Source organism: Trematomus bernacchii, unplaced genomic scaffold, assembly GCF_902827165.1.
Source record: "Trematomus bernacchii unplaced genomic scaffold, fTreBer1.1, whole genome shotgun sequence".
NCBI lineage: Eukaryota > Metazoa > Chordata > Actinopteri > Perciformes > Nototheniidae > Trematomus > Trematomus bernacchii.
In genome coordinates, this window is record NW_022987641.1 from 6175415 (window position 1) to 6199320 (window position 23906).

General features: G+C 40.1%; 3 protein-coding genes across 3 annotated transcripts; 1 reads left to right on the forward strand and 2 right to left on the reverse strand.

Moving 5' to 3' along the window:
* Positions 1-218: 218 nt before the first annotated feature.
* On the reverse strand, positions 219-1462 carry tnnt2c (troponin T2c, cardiac). Its single transcript, XM_034133573.1, has one exon. The coding sequence runs from the start codon at positions 1383-1385 to the stop codon at positions 561-563; it is 825 nt and encodes a 274-aa protein (XP_033989464.1). The 5' UTR covers positions 1386-1462; the 3' UTR covers positions 219-560.
* A 3500-nt stretch (positions 1463-4962) lies between these two features.
* Positions 4963-7695, forward strand: LOC117484833 (transcription termination factor 2, mitochondrial-like). The gene is made up of 2 exons (XM_034133267.1): positions 4963-5040; positions 5883-7695. Exon 2 carries the CDS (start codon positions 5890-5892, stop codon positions 7027-7029), a length of 1140 nt encoding a protein of 379 aa, XP_033989158.1. The 5' UTR covers positions 4963-5040; positions 5883-5889; the 3' UTR covers positions 7030-7695.
* A 620-nt stretch (positions 7696-8315) lies between these two features.
* On the reverse strand, positions 8316-19944 carry LOC117484909 (cryptochrome-1-like). The gene is made up of 12 exons (XM_034133384.1): positions 19072-19944; positions 13739-13847; positions 13510-13652; positions 12753-12937; positions 12548-12636; positions 12212-12352; positions 11224-11535; positions 10648-10799; positions 10301-10503; positions 9413-9520; positions 9091-9193; positions 8316-8703 (listed from the first exon to the last, which is right to left on the reverse strand). The coding sequence occupies exons 1-11, from the start codon at positions 19227-19229 to the stop codon at positions 9093-9095; spliced, it is 1701 nt and encodes a 566-aa protein (XP_033989275.1). The 5' UTR covers positions 19230-19944; the 3' UTR covers positions 8316-8703; positions 9091-9092.
* Positions 19945-23906: the final 3962 nt, after the last annotated feature.

Below are 23906 nucleotides of genomic sequence, written 5' to 3' on the forward strand. Positions count from 1 at the left end.
GGGGGTCAGGGGTTTGACCTGTCGGTCAACAGTTGGGTTTTTCTATAACAATGCTAGTCCTGAGCCTCAGAGACTAAATTAGCTCCTTAAAAAGTCAGCTGTGCAACACCTGTTACATCTTTACACACCCCCACCCACACAACTAAAGCTACATAAACACAAACAGTCATTCAAGAACCAAAAAGCCTTGAGGGCCAACTTTTATTTAGGGCGGATATTTTAACAATACTGAAATAATGGCCTTTGACATAAAGATATTTACATGTGCTTTGTCAAATACAAAACAAATCTTTAACAGCACAGGTCCAAATAGGAAACTTTTGAGGACAAAACCACTGCATACTCCGAGTAGTGAAATCAACACCACCACATTCAATCAGATTTAATGAGGCATCATAACGTTAGAACAATCAGATATTTGTACATCATTCTAGGCTTGGTTAACTTGTTGTACTTCAGTCTGAGATTCCCCCTTCAAATCCACACACAACCCCTCAGAGAGATCTATGATACAGGATGGAAATAGGAGACAAATAGTCCAGAGACAGTCCAGTTGTAGCCTACTTCCAGGAGCCAGACTTGCCTTTGGCACTGCGGGAGGTCTTGGCTACTTTGGAGCCCCTCTGGTGATCGCTCACTCGGTTCCTCAGCACCGCGATGTCGTATTTCTGCTTCTTCAGCTTCTCGGCCAGCTCGAACTTCTCTGCGTGGAGCTGGTGGAGCCACTGCCACAGGTCCTGGGCCTTCTCCGCCAGCTTCTCCTGGTTCAGGTGGTCGATGTTGAACGGCTTCCTGCGCTCCATCAGGGCCTTCTTCTTCTCCTCCCGCGCCGTCAGCTTCTTGCCCTTCTTCTGTTCCACCTTCTGCAGGTAGCCGCCGAAGGACTTGTTGGTGAAGATCATCTTCTTCTTGGCTTCCTCGTCGGCGCGCAGTTTGGCCGCCTCCTCCTCGCGCCTCGCCTTCTCCTCGGCCAGGCGTGCTTGCCGCTCGCGGTCCTGCTCGGTGCGCACGCGTTGTTGCTCCGCTCTGTCTGAACGGCGACGCTCGATGCGGGTACGAAGATGGATGAGGTCTTCCTCCTCCTTCTGGCGGCCGGAGAAATGGGACTCGATGAGGGTCTGGAGGTCATTGAAGTCTTTTTCTAATCTCTTGCGATGAAGGTCGTCAAAATCCACCTTCTCACCGTCAGGGAGTTTTGGAGGAGCGATATTTGGAACATAAGTAGTTTTAGGACGCCATTTGGAGTCGTCCTCTTGCTCATTTTCCTCTGCAGGCTTCTCTTCCTTCTCTGCTTCTTCCTCTTCATTCATCTCGTCTTCATTCACCTCCTCCTCCTCTTCCTCCTCTTGCTCATAGTCCTCCACAATGTCCTCTGTGTCAGACATGATGGTACGTGGGAGGTTTTCCAGGGAAGAGAAAGCAGGATGAACACCAAGACCAGCTGGTGTTGTGCACACAGGAGATGAGTGGGGTCTCGGGCCTGAAGAGCGGGGGGTTTTAAAGCTTTGCCTTCACCATGTGACGTCAGGCGGACCAAAGTCTCCAGAGTGTGGGTCAGAAGCAGGGCGGATTTTGAGACAGATGGAGGAGTCTATTTTCTCCTCACCAAACTTCAGACTTACTTCCCCCCCCCCCCCCCCCCCCCCTGTTCTCTACTCTGACCCTACAGCGCCTCCTCATTCCTTTGTAAGGACAAGATGAGAGACTATTTCAGATACACAACAGATGCGCACACACACTGGTGCTTTCCAGGCCCACAATGCAACACTTAGTATCATCAGGAACAAATAACATTCATACTTTTAGAGGCCCACCGAGCCTCTGGTGCTGACAGGAGACAGAGATGTGGAATCTGGTTTTAATAGAGAACAATGTAGAGTAATTAATAGATATTTTACCCAGGGCTGCCCAGGCTTAGTTGAGTTATTTTGTGGGTGGGTAAACACAAGGTTAAAAATGGTGCTGTTGCCATCTTTGTGGAGAAACTCAGTCTTACAGATTTGTCAATACAAATCAAGAAATGTCATTCCTTTAGTCGAGGACAACCTTAATAGCGTGCACACATTAGGGGACTTATCATGCTAGTTCTAAAGCCACTGTGGTGTTTAAGAAGTTCCATTAACAAAGCACAATGCAATCTCTTAAGTGCGTCAGAGCTGGTGAGGATTTTAATGACGGGAAGCTACAGCTGTCACAATAACCCAACGTGAGTCATAAACTTAAATATCCTGCACCCTGTAGCCTTAACAAAATAACCCTGTAAAGCTGTCATCTCTTGACAAAATCTTGTGCTTTTAATGCAAAAACCTTGATTTTTTAAGTGACAAGTAAGTAAAGCTGTAAGCAACATGAAGTTAAGTAAACAGTACTACTGTATATGTTGTACCGTTTTGTATACATCTAAAAACATTTTTGTAAAGTAACCATTGTTATAGCAGTCATTTCAAAAATGAATGTTTGGATAACAACTGTCATTTCTGTAAAGAGTAAACTGCTAAAAGCCCCACTGAAGACCTCAGTAAGAGCAATGCCGTGCAAGATGAGCTCTACTGCTCATCTTGCACGGCCATGTCTCCACTTTGGAATGTAATTAAAACATTCTTGCTATTAGAGGCTTTCAGCTTTCAGCGCTGTGTGGATTAAAGTGTAATTGCTCCAACGCTGCAACACTTAAATGTCGATGTCAAGAATTTATGTTTCCAAGTCTTGAGTTATCAGTGGAGAGAGACTGAAGCGCAGTTTGTAGAGGATGAGATAACTGACTGAGAGAGACAGGTGCTCTGTGTCTGAGAATCCCAATGAAAGAGTTTCATACGCCTCCTTGGGATGAACTTCCTGACGTTAGTCTTCTACATGTACGTGGCAGATAACACGATAAAATAGGAATACATATCTAAAAATACTCCATTACAAGTCCGGAGTTCAAATTTTAGCCAAGTAAAAGTACATTAGTGTTGTGATGCCTATTAAAATGTCCCACGGCTGTGTTATCCACGTTAAACACGTCTGTGCACTACAGGAGACAGCAGGTGGTTCCTGTATGCTCAAAGCACTCTTGTGGTGGCAGGGGACAACTGTGTCCATCAGCAAAGAAAAGCAACAAATGATCCATGCTATAAATACCAATACCCTCTGCTGTTTAATACAGTCCGAAATAAACAGATGAGTCGTTAAAAACGCATACAGTTCAGAAACTCTACTCTTTCAGTAGTAGAACTCAATGAAACTGGTTTTGGGTCTAATTAGGGAACACTTCTATACTATCATTGCTTAATTGATAATGAAGTAAGGTTTTTAACAGTTTAAAAAACTATAGAGATGGGTTTATTTTACCTTTATTAGACGTTTTACCCTAACTTCTGATGTTTATATAAATATCCTTACTTTATCTTTAAATTAACATTCTTACCTTAACTTTGTATGTTTTTATATGTTATTGTATTCCATTCTAAAAAGGAGCAACCATCATGAAACCCATTGTTTAGCTGGGATAAAGTATTTATATTCTGATCAACCAAGAAAATGTCACTTCAAAGTCCCTTTTTTAATCAAATTGAAGTCCTTTGATAATGTGTTTCTTTTGTATTTGGTCTTAATTATTGTTTGTGTAAAGTTATTCGCCTTGCAACTTGTCTAATTGTTGAAAATGTCTATTTACACACAGTACAACAACTTGACTTGCATTGATCCAGAGTAAAGCAGTCATTTGTCATGTCCTAATGAAGCCAGTGGTTTTCCCCAGATGGAATAACTTTAAACTTTGTTTAAACTTTAATTAGTCCAAAAGAGTGCCAATCATGGAAGAAGCACTTTGGAAGGAAACACTTGGCACACAGCGTCCTCTTCTGGTTGGATGTATGCATTACACTATTCCCAGTTTAAATTATTGATGCTTAAAATGCACCATAAAAGAATACATACATAGGCATACACTAAAAATACAAATGGAACAGGACTAGAGAAATAAAATACATTGTTACTCGCCCATCAGAATCACATGCAACCCTACATTTGGTTGCAGAAGCCAGGAGTGAATGTGCAGCTATATCCCTGTTAGCCAATTGTGTCTGCTTGACCCAAACACAGATAAAGACGAGCAGGTAGCAGGAGGAACAATGCAATAACTTAATTGACAAAATACTGACAGGCTAGAATCTAAAAGAAAATAGCTGAAAACTACAGGTGAGGTATCCGAATTTCAAACAAAAAAGTTACTATAAACCGAAAAAAACGAGTAACAGAGCAGGTATTTGTAGACCCTTTAATTTGGGGATTGACAACAGGTGGCTGGCTGCTGGGCCAATGGGACACAGGGGAAACGAATTAGGGCGGGTCAGGTAATCAAATTGGCGGGAAAACAAACACACGAAGGCAAGAGGTGAGTGTCCTTTCAAAATAAAACAGGAAACAGAACAACCTGAAGCCAAGGTTGTGACAATTTCTTCGAGAACTATGTTATTTGTTGATGTGCATTTTGAAAACAGATATATTCACATGTGGGCAGTTTCTCCATCTTGTGCCCTCTCATTAACAAACAACTTTGACAAAGGGACATGTTCAAACATGTTTAACATATTTTAAAAGAGAAAGAACACACAAAAGACAATGAAACAATAAAACACAATGAAAATGGATGTGGTTCCTTCTAATTCAAATGCTTAAATAATCTGTGAAAAGAACCATTACTATCCTCCTGTGTGGACTCTCATGTGTGACTTCAGACTAATCCCTATAAATGTGATTTAATTATAAATTAGACTCAAAGTATTATCTTAACAACTTGAGAACTTGGCTTTATTGATGTGAAATTTCCCCAGTAGCAATAATACATTGTCTACTGAACTTTCTGGTTGTTGTTTGATCAGAAATCAGGTAGATATGTTTCTGATGTTTAACACCGCCCCCCTCCGGGCTGCACTCACATATCTATCATGTGTTTCTGCTCTCTGACTCCGCCCAGCTCCCCCTCCCATGTTATGAAAGCAGGGCAGTCTACACATGATCGGAGTCCTCCGGCTGAAAGGCTCGAGTCGGAAGCTGGTAAAATGAGCTGTTTTATCATTCTTTTTCCACACAGTGTGTTTTCTTCGGCGCTGTCATAACGTATTGCATGCTTTGTCTGTCTCTAGTGTGGCACTGGTTTTACCATAGCCTATAAATGTTCTGTGCATTGTGCCAGCACTCCGGACACAGTGTTCCCTCTGTTTGTTCCAGCCTCTGAATACTGAGTGAGAAAACATTCATGATTCATGCATTTAAGTTCAACTTTACTCTTACATCACATGTCTTAACTATATTTTAAACGTTCTGATATCTTTATTTATTTTCAGTTATAGGAATGTGTAGTGTGTAGTGGCAGTATGCATGTGTCCATGAAGTCATAAGGGGTCATGACTTAAGTGTTCATTTTAGTTTCTTTGTGTCTTAGAACTAAGTCAAGGACAAAACAACACATTATTTGATGTGTTTTTTCTGACTTTAATCTTTTAGTTTTCTTCATGGCTTTTCTTGTGAAATACTATTTCTTATTTAAAGGTTCTGAAATGTAAACATTTGCTGGTTGTTGGGGGTTAGGGATCCCCGATTACTCCATTTCATGGTTGAATTTACATTTTGTGTACTGTTTAACAACAAATATATATATTTTTAGGCATTTTCAAAAATAAATGTGAGTGATCTGCATCTGTAAATGGTACTCAGTAGTTAAGAAGTTTTTTAAAATCATTATTTTGAAATTCTTATGATTCAGAATCTTAGTAGATGCAAATGTCGATTCTATAAGGAATCAATTTGTTCCTCCATCCCTTTTCTAAAGGTCTACGGTGTTCACTTTGATGCACTTATACCTTCTATTTTCTAACTAGTTTTTGTTCTCCGTGCAGATCCACTATGCTTCGTGTCACCACTGCCTCCCTGTGCTCCTACTGCCAGAGGATAAGGCTGCTCGTCCCTAACTCTGCCTCGGCCTTCACAGTGACATCCCCCAACAAAAAACCTGAGAACCAGCTCACCGTGGACTCCCTCTACAAGCTGTCGGTGGACATCCGGAAGGTGCGCAAGTTCAAAGCCTGGGTTCTGTCTGAGAACTCTTCGTATGTGTCTGAAACGGCTGACGTGTTGAGGGACATGGGGGCGGACACAGCAGTGATCGCTCTCATCCTGGAGACCCACCCTGAGGCGGTCCTCTGTCGGCCCGAGGACGTGGCCGCTCAGCGGGACCTCTGGGTGTCCGTGTGCCCCAACAAGCGTGAACTCATGAGGATCATCGAGAAGTTCCCGGCCTCCTTCTTCACATTGACTCACTATAGCAACCAGCGGGACAACATCCTCTACCTCCAGAGCCTGCGCCTCAGCAACAGGATCATCGGAAAGCTGATGGCCAGCGCCCCGCAGAGCTTCAGTCGCCCCGTGGTGCTGAACAAGGAGGTCATCCACACGCTGAGGGAGACCTACCTGGACCTGGGCGGAGATGAAGGCAACCTGCGCATCTGGCTGCAGAAACTCCTCAGCCAGAACCCGTTCATCCTGCTGCGGCCGGCTGAAGCCTGGAGGGACAGCCTGGGCTTCCTGAGGGAGCAGGGCTTCTCCACGGAGGAGCTACTCGGCCTGGTCTCCAGCCTCCGAGCCTCCATCGCAGAGCTGCGGCCTGAGTGCATGCAGCAGGCCCTCGCCTTCATCGAGGAAGCTCTCGAATGCTCCAAAGACGAACTCAAGGTAATTGTGATCCACTGCCCCGCCATTTTGTACTACTCTTTACCAACGCTGGTGGCTCGGTTTCACGGACTGATGGATGTTGGAGTGAGCATGGAGCAGGTGAAGGAATCTCCAAACGTCCTGGAGCTCACCACTCAAATCGTGCTTTATCGCATCCAGAAGCTGGCGTCCTACGGGTACGACGTGCGCTCCGGCAGCCTGGACGTTGTCGTGGGAACCAAGAAGGACTTTGAGATGAGTTATGGAAAGCTGCAGCTCAGGCAGCAGAGGCCGCTCTTCAACCCTGCAGCTCCTCTCAGATCTGCTGAGGACTGAATGACAGAATGTATCGATATGCTGCCATTGCACAGTATGAGGAAAATATGCAAATAGTTGTTGAATATCGTGATAACGATTTTACTTGTGATTAGAAAAAAGAGAAGTATGCTCTGTTCTGGTGCTTTCAGTATACTTAAGTAAAACGTATAAATGCAAGTACATTATTGTTTTATTGAACAAATTGAACTGCACCAAAAAGAAGAATGATAGCTACATTTTAAAGTGCAATTTTCTACTGAAACTACTCTGTGTAGATGTACGTTGATGTCATGGTGATGACTAAAAAATAGACACTGATTTTAGTGGGAAAATGTTATTTGATGCTGATTTTGGGAGGGGTTTACAAATTCATCATTCTTGCAAGACACAATAAAGAGGGAGGCAGGTTCAAGTAAAAAACAAACCTTTAGCAATACAGTTGTTTCTGTTGAGAACAGCTTTATTGTGAAACTAATGCCTCTCTGCCTGTGGCCTTCATTATGCTGAGTGAAGATATGACACTTTCAACTACAGAAAACCACCAAGTACTGTATCTTCTGTGACAACTGTTGGAATAGTGAAGCATGGAAATGAGTGCCATCCTTGTTAATCAAGATGTACTACTGTACTTACAAAATGTTTGTGGTTACTTACCATGTGCAATAAATGGCACATTTAACTATGTATTTGTATTTATTTTGTTATCGTTTCGGTGTTAAAAAGCTGCTTTTCCTATCAGACTCAATTAGAAAAGTCAATATTCAGGGCAAACCTTTGCTTTGCCAGAGCCGAAATAAGACACTTATTCCAGTCTTTTCTAAAGGTTAAACGATTTACAATTTGTCAGTTCCCAACGCTACATTTAAAGAATAGACTTAAACCATTTGTATAGTTAATCAGTTTTATTAAAGAAGCACACTTAGAAAGAACAAGACGCAAGTAAAGCAGTTCTCTCTAAAATAATAATACATGGTATTTATATAGCTTCTCATTGTGCTCAAAGACGGTTATGTAGTACATTTATTGAGGCTTATACAAGGTGGTAGATTTGAAGAATATGTATTTCTGTCGGCTTTTTTCAGTAACAGTTGATCTGGCAACAACTTGATAAAACACTGATATGGCCTCTGCAGTGTTGAGGTTCAAATCAGTAGCAGAAAGAGAAAAGTAATGATTGAAACACTTGTTGATAAACATCTTGTACGGCTTAAAAAGGAGTAAAATTAGATAGTCTAATAAGTGAGAGAACAGGCAACTGTATTAGGGTAGATACAAAAAAAAGTAAAAATTGTTTCGCTCTTGAATGGATATTTTAAAAAGGTTGTTTTATTCAACATTTTCAAAGAAAACAAAAATCCATCCACAATGATTTCATATATCAAAAATATATCAATGGGTCTATGGCTACATAGAGAGAAAACGCACATACAATATTCAAATATGTACAAGTTGTATGTCAAATTAGCAAATTCATTATATACACACGGACTGTTGTCACGACTACGTTAACCTAAAGATAAGAACACAGTCGCTTCAGAGTCGTCAGTACGTCGCAGTGCTTTGAAGTCCACATGATAATATTCAGTCCTGTTCGTGTGTTTAATGATGCTCCTGTTAAAGTGCAACAGTCAAGTGCTGGGACAAAAATGTAAGTCTTAACGTCCATTTTGTGTTGGCTGTGTGCAGATACTCCTGTAAGGGGAGAGAAATCACACATTAACTGACAACGAAAAATGATTCTGCAAATGACTCATCACTCCTGATAAATGCAAACTGGGCCAGGTAGAAGATGTATTGGCTTTACATGATATATATGGGAAAAGTATAAATACTTCTGCTGAATTCTAACATAAATATAGCTGTTAAAAGGAATATTTGTATATCAATTACTCATCCTGTTATACCTTAATGCAAATCATTGGTTTTTCTCACCTACCTCCGTGCAAAAGAAGATTCCAAAAACTCAGTGATATGCATTCATACTAAAACCTTACATTAATATATAATATGTCTCCATTAAAAGTATTTTCCTACTCGTCTAATTATTCGTAGGGGGTTTGAAATAAGTTTCCAGCTTACGTTTAGTGTGTACTCTGTCTCTGGATTTTAGAGCCTCTGCCATTCCTGGGGTCCTCGCAGGGTCTTTTCCCACCGGACAGAGTGGAGACGTGGTGTTCAGGTCCTGATGTAACAAAGAGAACAGTTTAGGAAGCTGCCCCAGAAATACAGTTTTACTATATCTGTTACTTAATACAAAAAAGAGCTTATGATAAAGGTATTGGACTTCACAGGCTGTTTCTAAGGAGGAATTTTCATCCAAAGATACATCTTCAACCAATTCATATTTTTAGAGACTATGGTGTAAGTAACAAAAAGCTATTGCACATATTATGCCGCTCACCAGATGGAGCTGCAGCAGCGTTGTGGGTACCATCAGCAGAGAACCCCATCCCTTCAGAGGACGTCTCTCCGTTACCGTTGGAGATGGAGGGAACTGAAGCCAGAAGGCCTGAAGACACAGACAGACAGTCAGCAGCTGATACAGACTATAGTTACTTTAGACAAATACGCAATCAATGCCAATTACTGCTAGTTCAGAATGTTTACAATAACCAATGGTGAGTTTCCATGTTGAGTTTAAAATATTTGAACTGCAGGTAGACCTGTAGCCCAAGGCAGGTTCTTGTTGGCTATTTTCTTTTCTCTAAAGGTTATAATTGTTGACATGATTATGTTGACGGTCTTTAGAATGCCTTGAACAATGAGATTTAAAAATGTGACCTAACCCTATTTCATTTTTTTAAATGTCATTGTAGTATTCCAATGTTATTTTAACTATTTAGATAAATATTTTTAATTTGACTGCTTTATTTTTTTATTTTTTTTATGAACAGATTTTTCTCTATTTTATTTTGCATTCTTAAATTGCATTAAAACATTTGTATAATACTGAAATGTTATCTAACTGTTTTGTGTTGTTCAACTCCTTACAGTACATAACCCTGAACCTACCCCTGCATATAAAAGATGATTTATGGGAAGCTGACAGAGGCAGACAGGGCAAAATGGTCTAGGTCATTTTTAAGTCTAAATTAAAAAATAAGCAATGACCAGTTCTTTATATTCTGAAGGGTAAAACCTGCCTCAGTATTTTGTTTAAATAACTTCTTAAAAACGGACATGTATTAACTTTCCTCTGGTTAAATTAGACAACAATAATACAAGTTGATCCTCAGGTGGTAGAATAAAGATTTGTAATAAGTGGATGCATCTGGTGGTGTGTCCTCACCGAGGCCTCTGTAGCAGGACAGCTGCTGGTAGATCTGCTTCATCCTCTCGATGTTGAGCCGGCTGGCCTCTGCGTGGTTCACCATGGGTTTGGGGTAATGCACTCCAATGATACACTTGGCTGCCTTCTGCACACCTTCTGGAGCGTTCCAGGGATCATAAATGTACTTGGCTGGAAAGTCTCTGAGAATGGGCAGGTAGCGCCTGAGTGAAGAGATAAAGAAGAATTTATGGGGATGTCATTTATCGTTGTGGTATGATTTCATGACACAGGTTAAAAACACTAGCTATTAAGATATCAATTTAGCATCCCAGCAACAATTAAAAGGTATCACTTTCTCAGCATACCGTATGTAGTCTCCGTTGGGGTCTGTGCGTTGGCCGAAACCCACCGGGCAGTAGCAGTGGAAGAACTGCTGGAAGAAAGAGCTGCAGGAGAGCCACATCCAGCTGCCTGCGTTCACACTCCAGTCTGCATCCAGCAGCAGCTCCTCGAACACCTGAACACACACACAAGCCAAAATGTGGTTAATATCACATAAAGTAGTGTATACATTTGGATTTCTTTTCTAAATAGCTTTAAAAAGGGTATATTAACCTCATTGTTGGCATGTTTCTATAACCAGACATGCCTTAAAAAACTTAATTCCCTGTATTCTCCTGTAAAATGTGTTATGATTCAGAATGTTGGGTCGTTTTAATAATCAAACTTGGTCATTTCAGTAGGAAAAGGAAAATGTAAATTGCAACAAACTAAAACAATATTGAGATACGATCAAGAAAGTATATACTTAAATGAATGAATTCAATGCCTTATAAGTATTTTTAAAGGACCTGTGGGTCAACCTGTACAAATGAACAGAATAACAAGTACAAATAGCATTTAGAAATAAAATGTAGATAATAAAACTTGCAAATGTCTACCTTCATGCCCTCCTCCCAGCTGATCCACAGGTCCCCCCGGGTCAGGAAGCAGGCGATGGCGTGCCGGGCAAGGTGGTGGATCCAGCCCTCCTGCCTCAGCTGCGTCATGATGGCGTCGATCCAGGGGAAGCCCGTGCGGCCCTCCGCCCACTTGGCCAGCGCCTCTGGGTTCCGGTCCCACGGGATCTGAACACAGATGGGGTTGCTCTCCATCGTGTCGAAGCAGGGGTTGTTGGTGGCTGCCGTGTAGAAGAACTCACGCCACAGCAGCTGACCGTAGAGCGAGAGAGGGGGGGAGCTGTTCTTCTTCACCTGAGGGGGGTGGAGAAGTGACATCAAGATCATTTTTGATTAGTTTGTTAAAATCAGGAATAAAGCCTGAGTGAAAATGCTGAGTATTAGAGAAGATACAGAAGTCTACAAAAACGGCCAGGCATACATACATATATTTATAATAATATATTGTTCTTAATCATACTTCCTTTTTGTAACGGTTTGCTTTTGAGTATGAATTCATCATCACACCACAAGAGGGAGCTAGCGCAACATAGAAAGACCTCACCTCAATACAGATAATAAATAGGGAACCACTAGATAAAGTAACCTAAAACCCTTTTTATTCTTTTTTATATATATATATATATAAATACTCCAGTAACAGTGCCTGAATCCTTACCAAAAACTAGCCTGAATTAAACGCAATTCACAAACAACTTATTCAACATCCAATTAAATTCGTTTTCTCACTCCATTAAATAGGAGATGTAGATCATCAAATAGCAGTGTGCCAAGAGACAGTAGACTTCTATAAATGTTTTTATTTTTAATCCAAAATAATATAAATGTGGCATGAATAATAAAAAGTGCAAGACAAACCCTCTAAGTAATTTGTAACATTTTAACCCACTTTAACCATTACAGTGTTCATCAGATATTTTAGATACTAGATTTGTTCATTAATATGTTCAGATGTGTTTTAATGACTGACCTTCTTGTACAGGTCGGTGAGTTTGAAGTAGAAGAGGCGACAGGAGAGGCAGCCGAAGCGCAGGTACGGGCTGAGGCCGGTCGGGCTGGCGAGCAGCGAGTTGGCGTTCATTCTGGGACGCTCGAAGTTGGCCACCCACGCCTGAAGGAAACAAGGAGAAATGATCAGGTATGAAAAAACTTGACAGCATGGTGTTATATCACAACAGGTGGCAAGGTTTATCGAAAAGAGCCTTACAAAATAAGGAAAACATGTTTAGTCAATAGCTAGAAGTAGCTGGTTTTTCTTTTAAATAACAAGACAGAAGCTAGTCCTTCTTTATCTGGTTTGACTGACCTTCCTCTCCAGATGCCTCTCGAGTCGTGTGAGGGCCTCTGTTTCTCCCCCCGGCCACACAGCGGAGGACAGACCTTCAGTATCAAAACCTGGAGGCATCACATTTAAAAAATATAAAAAATATGACTATAATGTTGAATAATTTAAATGTGTGGTCATGCTCTATCTGAACACACACCACAAACCAAAGATTACTGATTCTCACCCAGCTCCTCCAATGAGGGGACACCAAACTTGTCATCGTGGTTCTCGGACAGCGGCGTCCTGCACTTCCCCATGATGTCCGCCGTGATGGAGTCTGCAGGCTCCTCCACCGCATCCATCCTGCTGATGAGGGTCTGGAACCGCTTGTAGGTCAGAGGTGACTGACCCCCATTTAACTCTATGATCCTGCAGGAGAGAAAAGAGAACACAAAGAGTCAAACACCAAATAGACACAGAGATAAAGTTCAATTTACATGCATTAAGATGTCACGCGGAACCTGGATTTATTTTTATTTTTTTACAAATTCTAACAACCTACAACCCCTTTTTAAAATTATAAATACTCCAGTAACAATGCCCTTATCCTTACCAAAAACTAGCCTGAATTAAATGCAATTCACAAAAGCACAACAACTTATTCGACATCCAATTAAATTAGTTTTCTCATTTTTCCCCATTATACATTTTCTCATGCATTTTGTTTTATACATTTTACTGTTGTTTATGTGTAAAGAACTGGAACAAATTAAGTTAAAAGTATAGCTGACATTTTGCCTAAATGCTTTTTCCCAAATAAGTTATTGTGAAACATTCATTTGATTTATTTTAATTCTACTTTCCAACAGCTGCACTAAATATATTTCTTCCTACTGAAGAACTGGGTTTTTCATAACGAAAATCCTAAATGAAAAGAAAACCCAAAAAGAGTTGGCTTTAAAGCAGAAGTGGTAAAGGGGTCAGGGGTGGAATGAACTCACTTGTCCAGGTCGTAGAGTGTGTGGGAGATGCGGACAGTCACCTCCACTCCAGCCTCACAGGCCAGTTTCTTAATGGCTGCATCTCGTTCTTTCCCGAAGGGCTCCGAGTCGTACTCAAAGGACAGACGAGAAATATTCCATTCCTGGAGAACAGGGAATTAACTAAAGTTAGCTACAGAATAAACTAAACAGGGTTTGTTTAAGGCTTTAATGGTGAATCAGAGTTCACCTTGAAGAGTCTGGGAAAGACATCAGTGGGTTGGCCTCGGATCACAAACAGTCGAGAGTTGAGCTTACGGAGGCTGGAGTCCAAGTCCTCCAAACTCTGCAATAAGAACCTGAAGGACAACAGGGACAGAGAAAGAGATGTAAACACACAGAGTAACAACATACAGCTGAATGTTCAAAAACATGACAAGTGGAAGCTGGAAAAGGAGACAGTGTGTTACTTTCAATCAAAGTTTGGAGGTTAAACAGCTAAACCTGATTAGTTTGTCAGAACATTATGTTCAGACAACCTAATCCAAGAATCTAAAAAATATTCTTGTGTCCACAACATGGTGCAGACACACAGGGAATCTTCCAGGATTTAAAGTTACCTGATTAAAATAATTGTATTTTTTTTATTGCGGTTGACAGAGAGGAGACAAGTGCTAGTACTGTTACAGTACAAAACAATTGACGTTTTTCTTGGGAAAGTGAAATGCCGATTTAATTTCACCAAGTTCAACTGTCCTTACACTTGCACATACAATGCATACGTGCGGTTTTAATGCCATTTAATTCATGTTAATGAGGATATAAGACGAGATCAATATAATTTAAGGAGGGACGTAAGCATTTGGATTCTCTACACCCAATCTGCATCCTTTTTTGACAACTTGCTGTGAAAAGTGTTCTACAACGTGCGCAGAAAGGTTTGACCCAGATAATGTCTAGAAGCCGGGGGACACAGGAGGACAAGCAGCCATCTTATTGCTGCTGAAGAAGCGCATTTCGGGTAAATATGTCCTTGTTGTTAGATGACAAGGGGGAAAAAAACATCCTTGAAACTATAAAAAAAAAAGAAAATGCATAAAAGCAACTGCTGCAGGGGACTCTATGTTAACAGTGTCCTGGTATATGGCTTTATATAACTTTAAATGATCTCTCTCTCCATTTATACGGCAATTAATCCCAATGACAAATAACTGTCTGCAACCTTCACCTCTCACATTATCACTGCAGTATTTTGGACCTGAATATAGTAGAACTACACAGTGCAATTGAACATTCATCCCTTCAGAAAAGCCTAATTTAATGTGTGATATGCTTCGGCAGCAGAATGTCTTATACTGCAGTGTTACTTTCAAACAGCATGTTGACCTTTACTGTTTTTGTCAGTGTCCCATTCACAGAACTGACTATGATACATGATTAAAAACCAACTGGTTCGTTAAAATTAGAACTGTCCTTTGTTTTTATGTTCCTTACAAAATAAGAAACCTTGCCATACACACACCTGCTTGCAGACCGAGAGGCAGTATGGTGGTGCTTCCTGTTCTGTTGCTATAGGTACCACACTCTGTAGGAGGCTTCCTGTATCATCCAGGTCTAATCAGGTCTTGTACTGATATTAAATCCGGCTCACTGGAGGCAGATACAAACCCAGTCTTATCTGATGGCCACTGAAAAGCTGTCTAATATCTCAGCCCAGATGTATCCTGCCAGTCTGGTATTGAGTCCCGGCATATCACTAATAAATCACAAATAAGCTTTTCTGAACTCCAGGGTCAGCATAACGCTACAAAGACAGACCATCGGACTAGAAAAAACGCAGCAAGGGTTAAGCTATGTTTATCTAGGATGATAAGATAAAAACAAAGCTCTTAGCAATTCACAAAAATGTTAATTTGCTTTTATTTTAGACCAAAAGAGAAATGTATGAATATCAAAAATAAACTAATACAAATTAATAATGAAAATCATTGTTAGTTGGAGCCCTTGTTTGGGCTAAGTGTCATATGATTCACAATATAGCAGGTAGTGATTTGAATTGAACAAATATTTAAATAATAGTGTTGCGATTATTTTTTGAGGATCTGTAACAAAAAATAATTCTTTGATAATTTGGTAGAATACGATTTGTAGGCTGTAACATCTCTGCAACACCATAACACTTCATTAAGAGTGGTTTTGAGACATATTTAGCTTTTTAAGTAATATTGCCTCCTGCTATTTGGACATTGCATTCGTCCACAGTAGGATTTCAATTATTTGTTCAGCCCTAGCTCACGCTGTTACGAGAGTTAATAGGGGTCATAAGCAGCAGCAGAGGAGGAAAAGTAGGTCAAAAAGACTATAGAAGGTTCACTACTAACACACTGACCTACTTGTGCAATGCATGGAGATGTCGGTGGAGAGGGAAAGTTATTGGAGGTTATGTAATCTGTGATTGGCCACCTCCTGCACTGAGGATGCTTCCTACATCTGCTCACTGATTCTTCATAAGCTACTCTAATGATAGCAGGAGGGTGAGAACAAGCGCTAATTACAGATGCTACAGGCTATAGTGAGCTTCTGATAGCCTTCAGCATTATCATCACGTTGCATCAGCGTGACAGAAATGTTCCAGAGCTTGATAACTATCAATACCACTATTTTAGTGTTTAGTCTAAGTGTCATAAAAACCTGTTAAGTTTGTTGTTGTTGTTTTTTTTAGAAGGGGCACATTAGTCAATTTGGATTTGGACAGTACAATGTGTCATTACAATACAAAAGTCCTTCAGTGAATCCTGCCTTCATGCAAGTTATAATGTTCAGGATATGTTGAAATTGTTTAGAAGTGTTGTTGATTTAACTGTTAGTTTAGAGGTGGTTGGTGACACTGTTAAGTTGTATTAAGCGATAAAGATGACACATTTTCATACCTATGGCCTTAATAAAGAAGAGATCTGGAATCTCACAATATTTTATGTCGACTTCTGATGTTAAAGAAATGTAAGGTAATGAACCAGGGAATACTGAGTGATCTGCGTGGGAGCTCTGTATCGTCACCCCAGACTGCTGATACATAACTGTGGAAGGGTAACATGGACGCTCCTTAACAGGCTGTTGGTGCTGCTGCCCTACTCTTGCAGTGACGGCATGGGACCAATATGCAAACTAGAGCGCACAGTGGCCAGGAGAGGATGCCCAAACATCCGGCGAGACACCGACTGCACTGTGAAGCTCAGAGCTGTTCCATTCTGCAGCAGCAGGTGTGTATATGCAAGCCTTAATACAGGAGTTCCTAAACAGAGGCAGTGAGCTGGCTGCAGGCTACAGCACACATGTTCGGGGTGGTGATGAATTAATGTCTGGGTCACACAGAGCAGGCTGGGTAAAAGAGATGCCAACGAGGTTCAGCAGGATTGATTTTAGGGCTATAAAGGTGGAGAATAAAGCCAGTGCGTTGTAAGTTTGCACAATACACTCACATAACACCTCACTCCTATCTCAACCACTTTAGCCTGTAAAGCTTCATACACCAGACTTAAAAAGCATGTCCCTATCTTGACCTCATACATGCAAACACTTAATGAATTCAGGAAATGTCAGTTACAAAATGTAAGTATTATTCATGATTTGCCTCTTTACCAATGGTGTGTGGGTATTAGCGTTGACATTTTTCCAACTATTCAATAATCGTTTAAGTCTATGGAACACCAAATGTAACGTGAAATCTTCAAATGTCTTCCACTTATAGTCCTAATATGCAGATATTCTAACATATATCACAGAAAGAAGTAAATCCTCTAATTTGACAGGCTAACATCAGAAAGTATTGGGAATTGTTTCATAATTTCTGTTAAAAATTACTGAAACAATAGCGTTTGTTTCTTTACTATTACATTACCACTGTGTCTAGGCCAAAATAAATCAAAGACATTTCCCTATTTTTATCACAGGACTTAGCACATTAGTCACTTAGAAGAGTGGAAAGGTCAATTTCTGCCAAGTGTCTAGTAATCCCCATGGGAGAATGAACTAATGTCTTTGACACTGCATCAGTCCAGTACCAGCAGTGCTGCTGCTGTAAGTAGTGAGAAGCTATAACGTTTATAGACGGCAATCCATTTTGGATCACACATGAATTATAGTTTAGCAGGGAAATGAGGATCAACATGCCAACATAGTGTTTACCCAATTTGAGATCTTACTCACCATTTAAGGAGAAACGACCCATTACTTTTTACCACTATTAATCATGTATCTGGAAGTCAAGTGATGTTTGGTTTATGATAATTACTGGGTAGAGTAATCATGATTTAATGGAGGAGTGCAAACCAATTATCGCTCATCTTAATGACAATTTTATCAATGACTGTTCATTATGGTGTTAAAAAATATAAAAATTATGTCAGTACTATATCAGTCATAATCCAGATGATGTAAAACAAACAGTTTTATGATATTATCTGATTGAATGTAGAGACAGACAATGTTTATCTTCTGCAACATTTAAGAGGATTACAATTTCCTTCTGTGCCATAATAAACCAAACATACAGAGTGGCAGTCAACATCTCAAGGAAACACCTGCTGTAAACACATTCAACATGCTGTTATGTTTTACATGCTTTCTATATTTGGTATGTTGTGTGCTTTTCTCTTGGAGTCACAAAAAACATTGTTGTATTTTTTAATAGATAAAAGGTGCCAATGTGTGCACCAACAAGCACAACAGATATTGCATAACAGTTACAATAAACCACAATAAAGAGTCATCAAGGGGTCAATAGGGGTTATCACATATAAAGTAGAAATACATGAAATAAATATATTTTTAAGATGCTGACAACATCAAAATAGTTTCCAACCGCCTAATCAATTAGTCGACTCATCCTTGCAACTTTATTAAAAAGGCACAGAAAAGCCAGAAACATCGTTTCTTAGGGGTTGGAAGTAGCAGATGCTTGAAAAGTAACCGAAAATAATCATTGAGTGTCCAAAAATCAATTGACTGATCAATTTATCAACTTAAAATCGGAGTGCAAAAACACAATGCAAATATGGCACAGTACCTGCATTTGGTGCAAGAAGAGTAACAAGGGGCAGGGATTTAGAATTAAATGATATGAAAATAAATCACAGCATCCAGATGTTCATGGATTATTTAATGATCTGCAAATCATTAAAAAAAATAGATCATTATTAATTTTAGTCTATGAAACGTCAAAACATTGTCAAAAATATGCAAAATGTTCAAAAATATCACAATAACATATGATCAAAATAATCACTCATGTAAGAGGCTGGAATAAGAGAATATAGGAAGTGTTTTAATACTTTTGTTTTGTAAAAATGATTTAATCGATTATAATTAAAAAAAATCTAAATTCGATCGATGTATCGACTAATCATCGGATTAATCATCGTACAACTACATTATGCAAATAAGGTACATTGCATGCATTTGGTGCAGGTGGGGTAATGGGTGTGCCATTAACCAGACGTGCAAGGATCACAGTGAGGGGCTATGTGAATGGTGCCTCCTCTGTTACAATGAAATGCATGTATGCACGCGTCTGTGGATGCTCACCTCCACCTGTTGATGCCAACGTTGGAGGATCCTGCGAACCAGGGGTCGAGGATGTAGACGCAGCGGACAGTATCCGCCCCCAGCAGGGAGTCCTTCAGCGACGGGTTGTCGTGGAGCCGCAAGCCCTTCCTGAACCAGTGGATCGTATTAATGACCATTACTCAAGTGGACGAGTCCTAGTTTTCCTTTGTGTTATTTAAGTCTATTTTCTTACTCCAACTCACTGTTTGATTACAAAAAATATATCGAAGGAGGTAAAACCAGATCACAGGGAACCCAAATGTCAAAAGAAAAGTATGCTTTTTCAGCTCGTATGCTATTGAAGCATACGACTCGTTGCTTTTTAGTGACGCAGTCCAAGTTTGCAATTAACCTTGTTCTAACAGAACTTTTTCCATAATGTCGAAGAATTTAAAAACAGTAGGCTGCTGAACCATTTGGGCAAGATGTGCAACCCGGTGGGCTTTAGGACCCAGTCCGCTGACAGGCAGTAATCTCGTTTTGCGTTGTATAACTTGTTTTTCTGAAAAAAGCGTGTATAATGATGCACTACAACGCTTCTGTATACCTGCACTCTGAATGAATAGCAAGAAGCAGAGGGATTAACTAGCCTGTCAATTCAAATTGTTTCTGCTATCGGTCAGAAGTCACCGTGGAAACAGGCTGCTCCTCGCCGTGTTATGTAAACACTGTTCCTTCGATATTCTCAAGAGAGTCGTCCTAAAACAACCGGAACATAAACATAGCTGTGAAAAATCATTCTCGGTCCCGCATGATTCTTCTCCTGCACTGTCAATCGGATGTTTTTGAGTAAATTCTCCTCAAAGTCCACGAATAGATGATCGATCTTCTCGCCGCACCTACAAGTGTGACCCCGCCCACACTAAGCTTCCAGCTGTCTGATTGGTCTAAAATGCTCAGTGCGTTGTCTGTACTGCAGCGTGCTTTCCAGAAGCTGAGACAGTTGTACATTTAAAATGAACATAATTGTGTGTTGAATTATAACCTGTTATGGTAGTCCTGACGTCCCCCTCATATTAGCAGGCTAATTCACGTGGCTCTGCTTTAAAAAAAAAAAAATACTGCACGTTTTGACCGGTTTCGACACAGGTAGGCTACGCAATATAGTAGTTTAATGATTAATAGTTGTATAATATGTGTGCACATACACTTAGAAGACATATTGTTGGTGTATAAACGTAACACTTTAAATATATCAACAGAAAACCCGACCCCCTACACAGCCAGCTGGCTTGTTGACAGTAAAAGAACCCGGATGAGCACATGAAGTCAGGCATGATGAGCGGGTCACGCGTCTGTGTGCGTGTGTCTCTAAAATAGTTATAGCATTCTGTATGTTCAGATTTTGGCTGTCAAGTACAAATCACAGCCTATTTGAACTTTAGAAACGATTTTCCTCACCACAGCTTGCTTAGAAGTGCTTTTTTTTTATTCAAATGCATGTTATGTTATACATTCAGGAACAGTCTTTTCAAGATTCTGTGTATCTTAATGTTGTCTTTTGTTTCTCACATTGCTTCTCTTAGTTTTATTTGAGCATTGTGTGTCTTGTGTTAAACTGTTTGATTTGCATTGCTGTTACAATATGCTATACAAATAAACGTACCTTGATGTAATTGGTAAGCTGATATACAAGTAATTGTACCTATTTTACCTTACATGGAGAGCTTTAAGTGTATGAGGTTTATTTACATTGTTATCAAAAGTCAAAGTCAAAGTCAGCTTTATTGTCAATAATTCTACATGTTGTACATCCAGAAATATCGAAATATCGTTTCCCGCAGTCCTACAGTGTGACATATATACATAAAACAAAAAACAAAAAGGGCCTAGATAAACATGGTATACATTAAACAAAACAAAGGGCCTAGATAACCGGGGTATACAGTTTAAAATGTTAATAATATAATTTAAGTGTTCAAAGTACAGTTTCAGTGCAGTAGCATGGGAGATGGGCAGAAAAGTGAGTTAGGGGGTTAGAGTCCAGGACCATTTGGGCCAGGGGAGAAAGGTCGGAGGCAGGGTGGAGAGTTCAGGGGAGAGATGTCAGAGGGCGGAAGAGATGGAGGGAGGGGAGAGAGTTCAGCAGCCTGACCGCCTGATTATATTATGATCATAAGAAGTAGAAGTAGTGATATACACCACACTGTCTTGTTTTTTTTTTATAGTCTATGCTTTTAGTCTATGCTCTAAATAAAACATAATCTCTTACTCAATATATTGTAATTTTGAAAGACATGAAATGCAGTCTTTGGACTGTAGTACCTTGTTTATGTCACTGAGTGGCAGTATAGTATCATGCCACTAACCCCTCCCTCTAAGTTAGATGATAACTGTACTACATCCATACATGATAAGAGTTATTTTCCTTTTGTCTTTTACATTTCATGAGCCAACATTTCCACAGAATAATATGGTGTTAAACATGTTGTATAATGATGTACAATAATACAATATGAGTCAAAGTTTCTCACAGTCACTTCACAAAAATATACAAAAGAATGAACATAAAACAAGCAAAAGGCTTAATAAAATATAGAGAGACTACACAGTACTTCACTCGCAGGAACATCTACCAAAACAGTATGAAATTATAAAATTGAAATGTAACCGAGCAGCATGACTAAAGAATTGAGTGAAGAGGATACACTCATTCTGCTGGCAAAATACTAGCAATCTATCATCTTGCTGGGAAAATCATGATCTTTTTTTGCTGTTACCAGGCAACCAAGGCTTAATACGTCTTGAGGACAAGCTTTGGAGGACCACGGTGCATGTAGAGGAGCAGCTGCCCACCTTCACCACTCTCACCTGGGTTAGTCAGCAAGATATGCTGCATTGCATCAAGAGCTTTGGCACACTGGAGATGAACTCAGTTTCTGTCACACACTGGAAAACAAGACGTGTTAATGACGACATTCAGTTATAAACTCTGTATATGTATAGATGGAGTATTATGCAACATGCATTTTATCATTTAATAAATAATTAATTAATTTATCTGGAGTTAATTTAAAAAGTATTGGTTTTTCATGGTTTTCTATTCTCATTACCTATCCCAATCTCCCTTATCTTGACAGGTAAATACAGTCATATTCACACAATACAAATCTTCTGTTCTTATCTGGAAAAAGTTTTATCCACTAAAATTCAGAGGCCCAAAGTATTTCCATGTCCAGTATTAATAGAGTATCTGCTCTAAAACATACATTATGCAGTGTGGAAATGCGTTATTATAATTTGTAAGCCAACCCACACTAGCACGATTTGTTTTTACACTTCTCTCTGTCAATCACCAGAGTGGGCGTTGCATCATTTCAGAAAACTCCAATGTAATTAGTTTTTTTTTGTTCAGTGCTGGCATGGGTGCTGCCATGTCATGCAAAGAAAATCTGAAAGGGCCAATGGCATGGCAGGCAGTGTGGACAGATGGTTGGTCCAGCTCAGACGTACAAGGAGAAGCCCCGGCAGAACGCATGAATCATCGTTCCACCAACTGTTCCCCTCAGCATGTCTTCAGAATCCAAATCACCCACTCTTTGTTGTTGTGGCCCGGCAAATAAAATATGTAATGTTGGAGAATAAATCCAACATCATGATAAAGTGATGCTAAACCTTGACGCAGGACTGTATCAGTAGATGTTGGACATGTGCTCTGGACAGTAAAATATTTATGATCTAGCATTAAAGGTTATGGTGTTCCTCAAGAATATGCTGCAGTCCCTTTCACTTCTTACTTCATCACTAGTTGTGGACGGCATGCCAACAAAGCTTTTCACTGCAGGACAGAGGTGTGTGTTTTATCTTTGTGCGATTCAGGAACAACTACACTTCCCACAGCAGGGTGGAATGTCAAGAGTTTTGAGAATGAGCATCCTGCACACTGCTCTTGCTCAGCCTCACAATGTATTGATCATATTCTGCTACCAATGTTATTTTCTCAAGACACAAGAGCAACCTGCATCTCAGATAGTTGGACGAATAACTCCTTTGAACGAAATCCAGAATGTAAAAACATTTGATTTCAAAAGGACATTATTTGTATTTTTAGCTGAGCATAATGGAAAAAGATAAAGACTTCAACGTATCATTTAAAATTATAGGCACATGGCAATATTATGAAATATATTTGTTTTTCATTAAATCTATTTTTACTTTAATTGAGGAAATAAACTGCATATTAAGCAGGTTTTGCAAACTAATACACACCCAATACACGCTAATACCCAACATTGCTGCTATGATAAGAATCAGGATCTAGCTGAAGGAGAGTAATGTCAATTACCTTTGACCTCTAAAAAAGAAATTATTTTTTCAAAACATGCACCATTTATGTTTGTGTCCCTTCCAAGCCATTTATACTCTTTCACAATGTGAAATTTTTTCCTGTGGTAATATTCAATTAAAAAGGTTGGACATGTGTTTTCCTCTCTCCTGCTGTTACTTGTCATCGCTGCACATTTTCCTCGGAATATCAAGAGAGCATCCACATTTCCCCCATGCGTCTTCTCAGTGGGAATTAAACCTCCTCTCATCCTGACACTGCCTCCATCACTTCACTGCAGATACAACCAATCTGCCAACCAATCTGATACAAATATCAGATTGGTTGGCAAAGCAACTGCATTTCTGATTCTGCAGTTCAGCCTCAGCAGCACCTGGTAGCCTCTGCTTAAAGGTAGCAGCAGGTAGATGCCAGTCAAAGCTGATGGAGGTGCGGATTGGCTTGTTTCTGCCCGCTGGGCTGCAGGCTCCTCCTCCCTCCCAGAGTCCTGAGCTTGTTGCAGACAGTGTGCGCTCTCAGGTTACGCGTG

Coding starts and splice junctions, on each gene's coding strand:
- tnnt2c (XM_034133573.1), bottom strand. CDS start 1,385: ATGTCTGACACAGAGGACATTGTGGAGGACTATGAGCAAGAGGAGGAA.
- LOC117484833 (XM_034133267.1), top strand. CDS start 5,890: ATGCTTCGTGTCACCACTGCCTCCCTGTGCTCCTACTGCCAGAGGATA.
- LOC117484909 (XM_034133384.1), bottom strand. CDS start 19,229: ATGGTCATTAATACGATCCACTGGTTCAGGAAGGGCTTGCGGCTCCAC. Junction 10,504..10,647: donor CCCAACGGAGACTACATACG/GTATGCTGAGAA, acceptor CTCTTCACTCAG/GCGCTACCTGCCCATTCTCA. Junction 9,521..10,300: donor GTCCTGCTACAGAGGCCTCG/GTGAGGACACAC, acceptor CTGTGTCTTCAG/GCCTTCTGGCTTCAGTTCCC.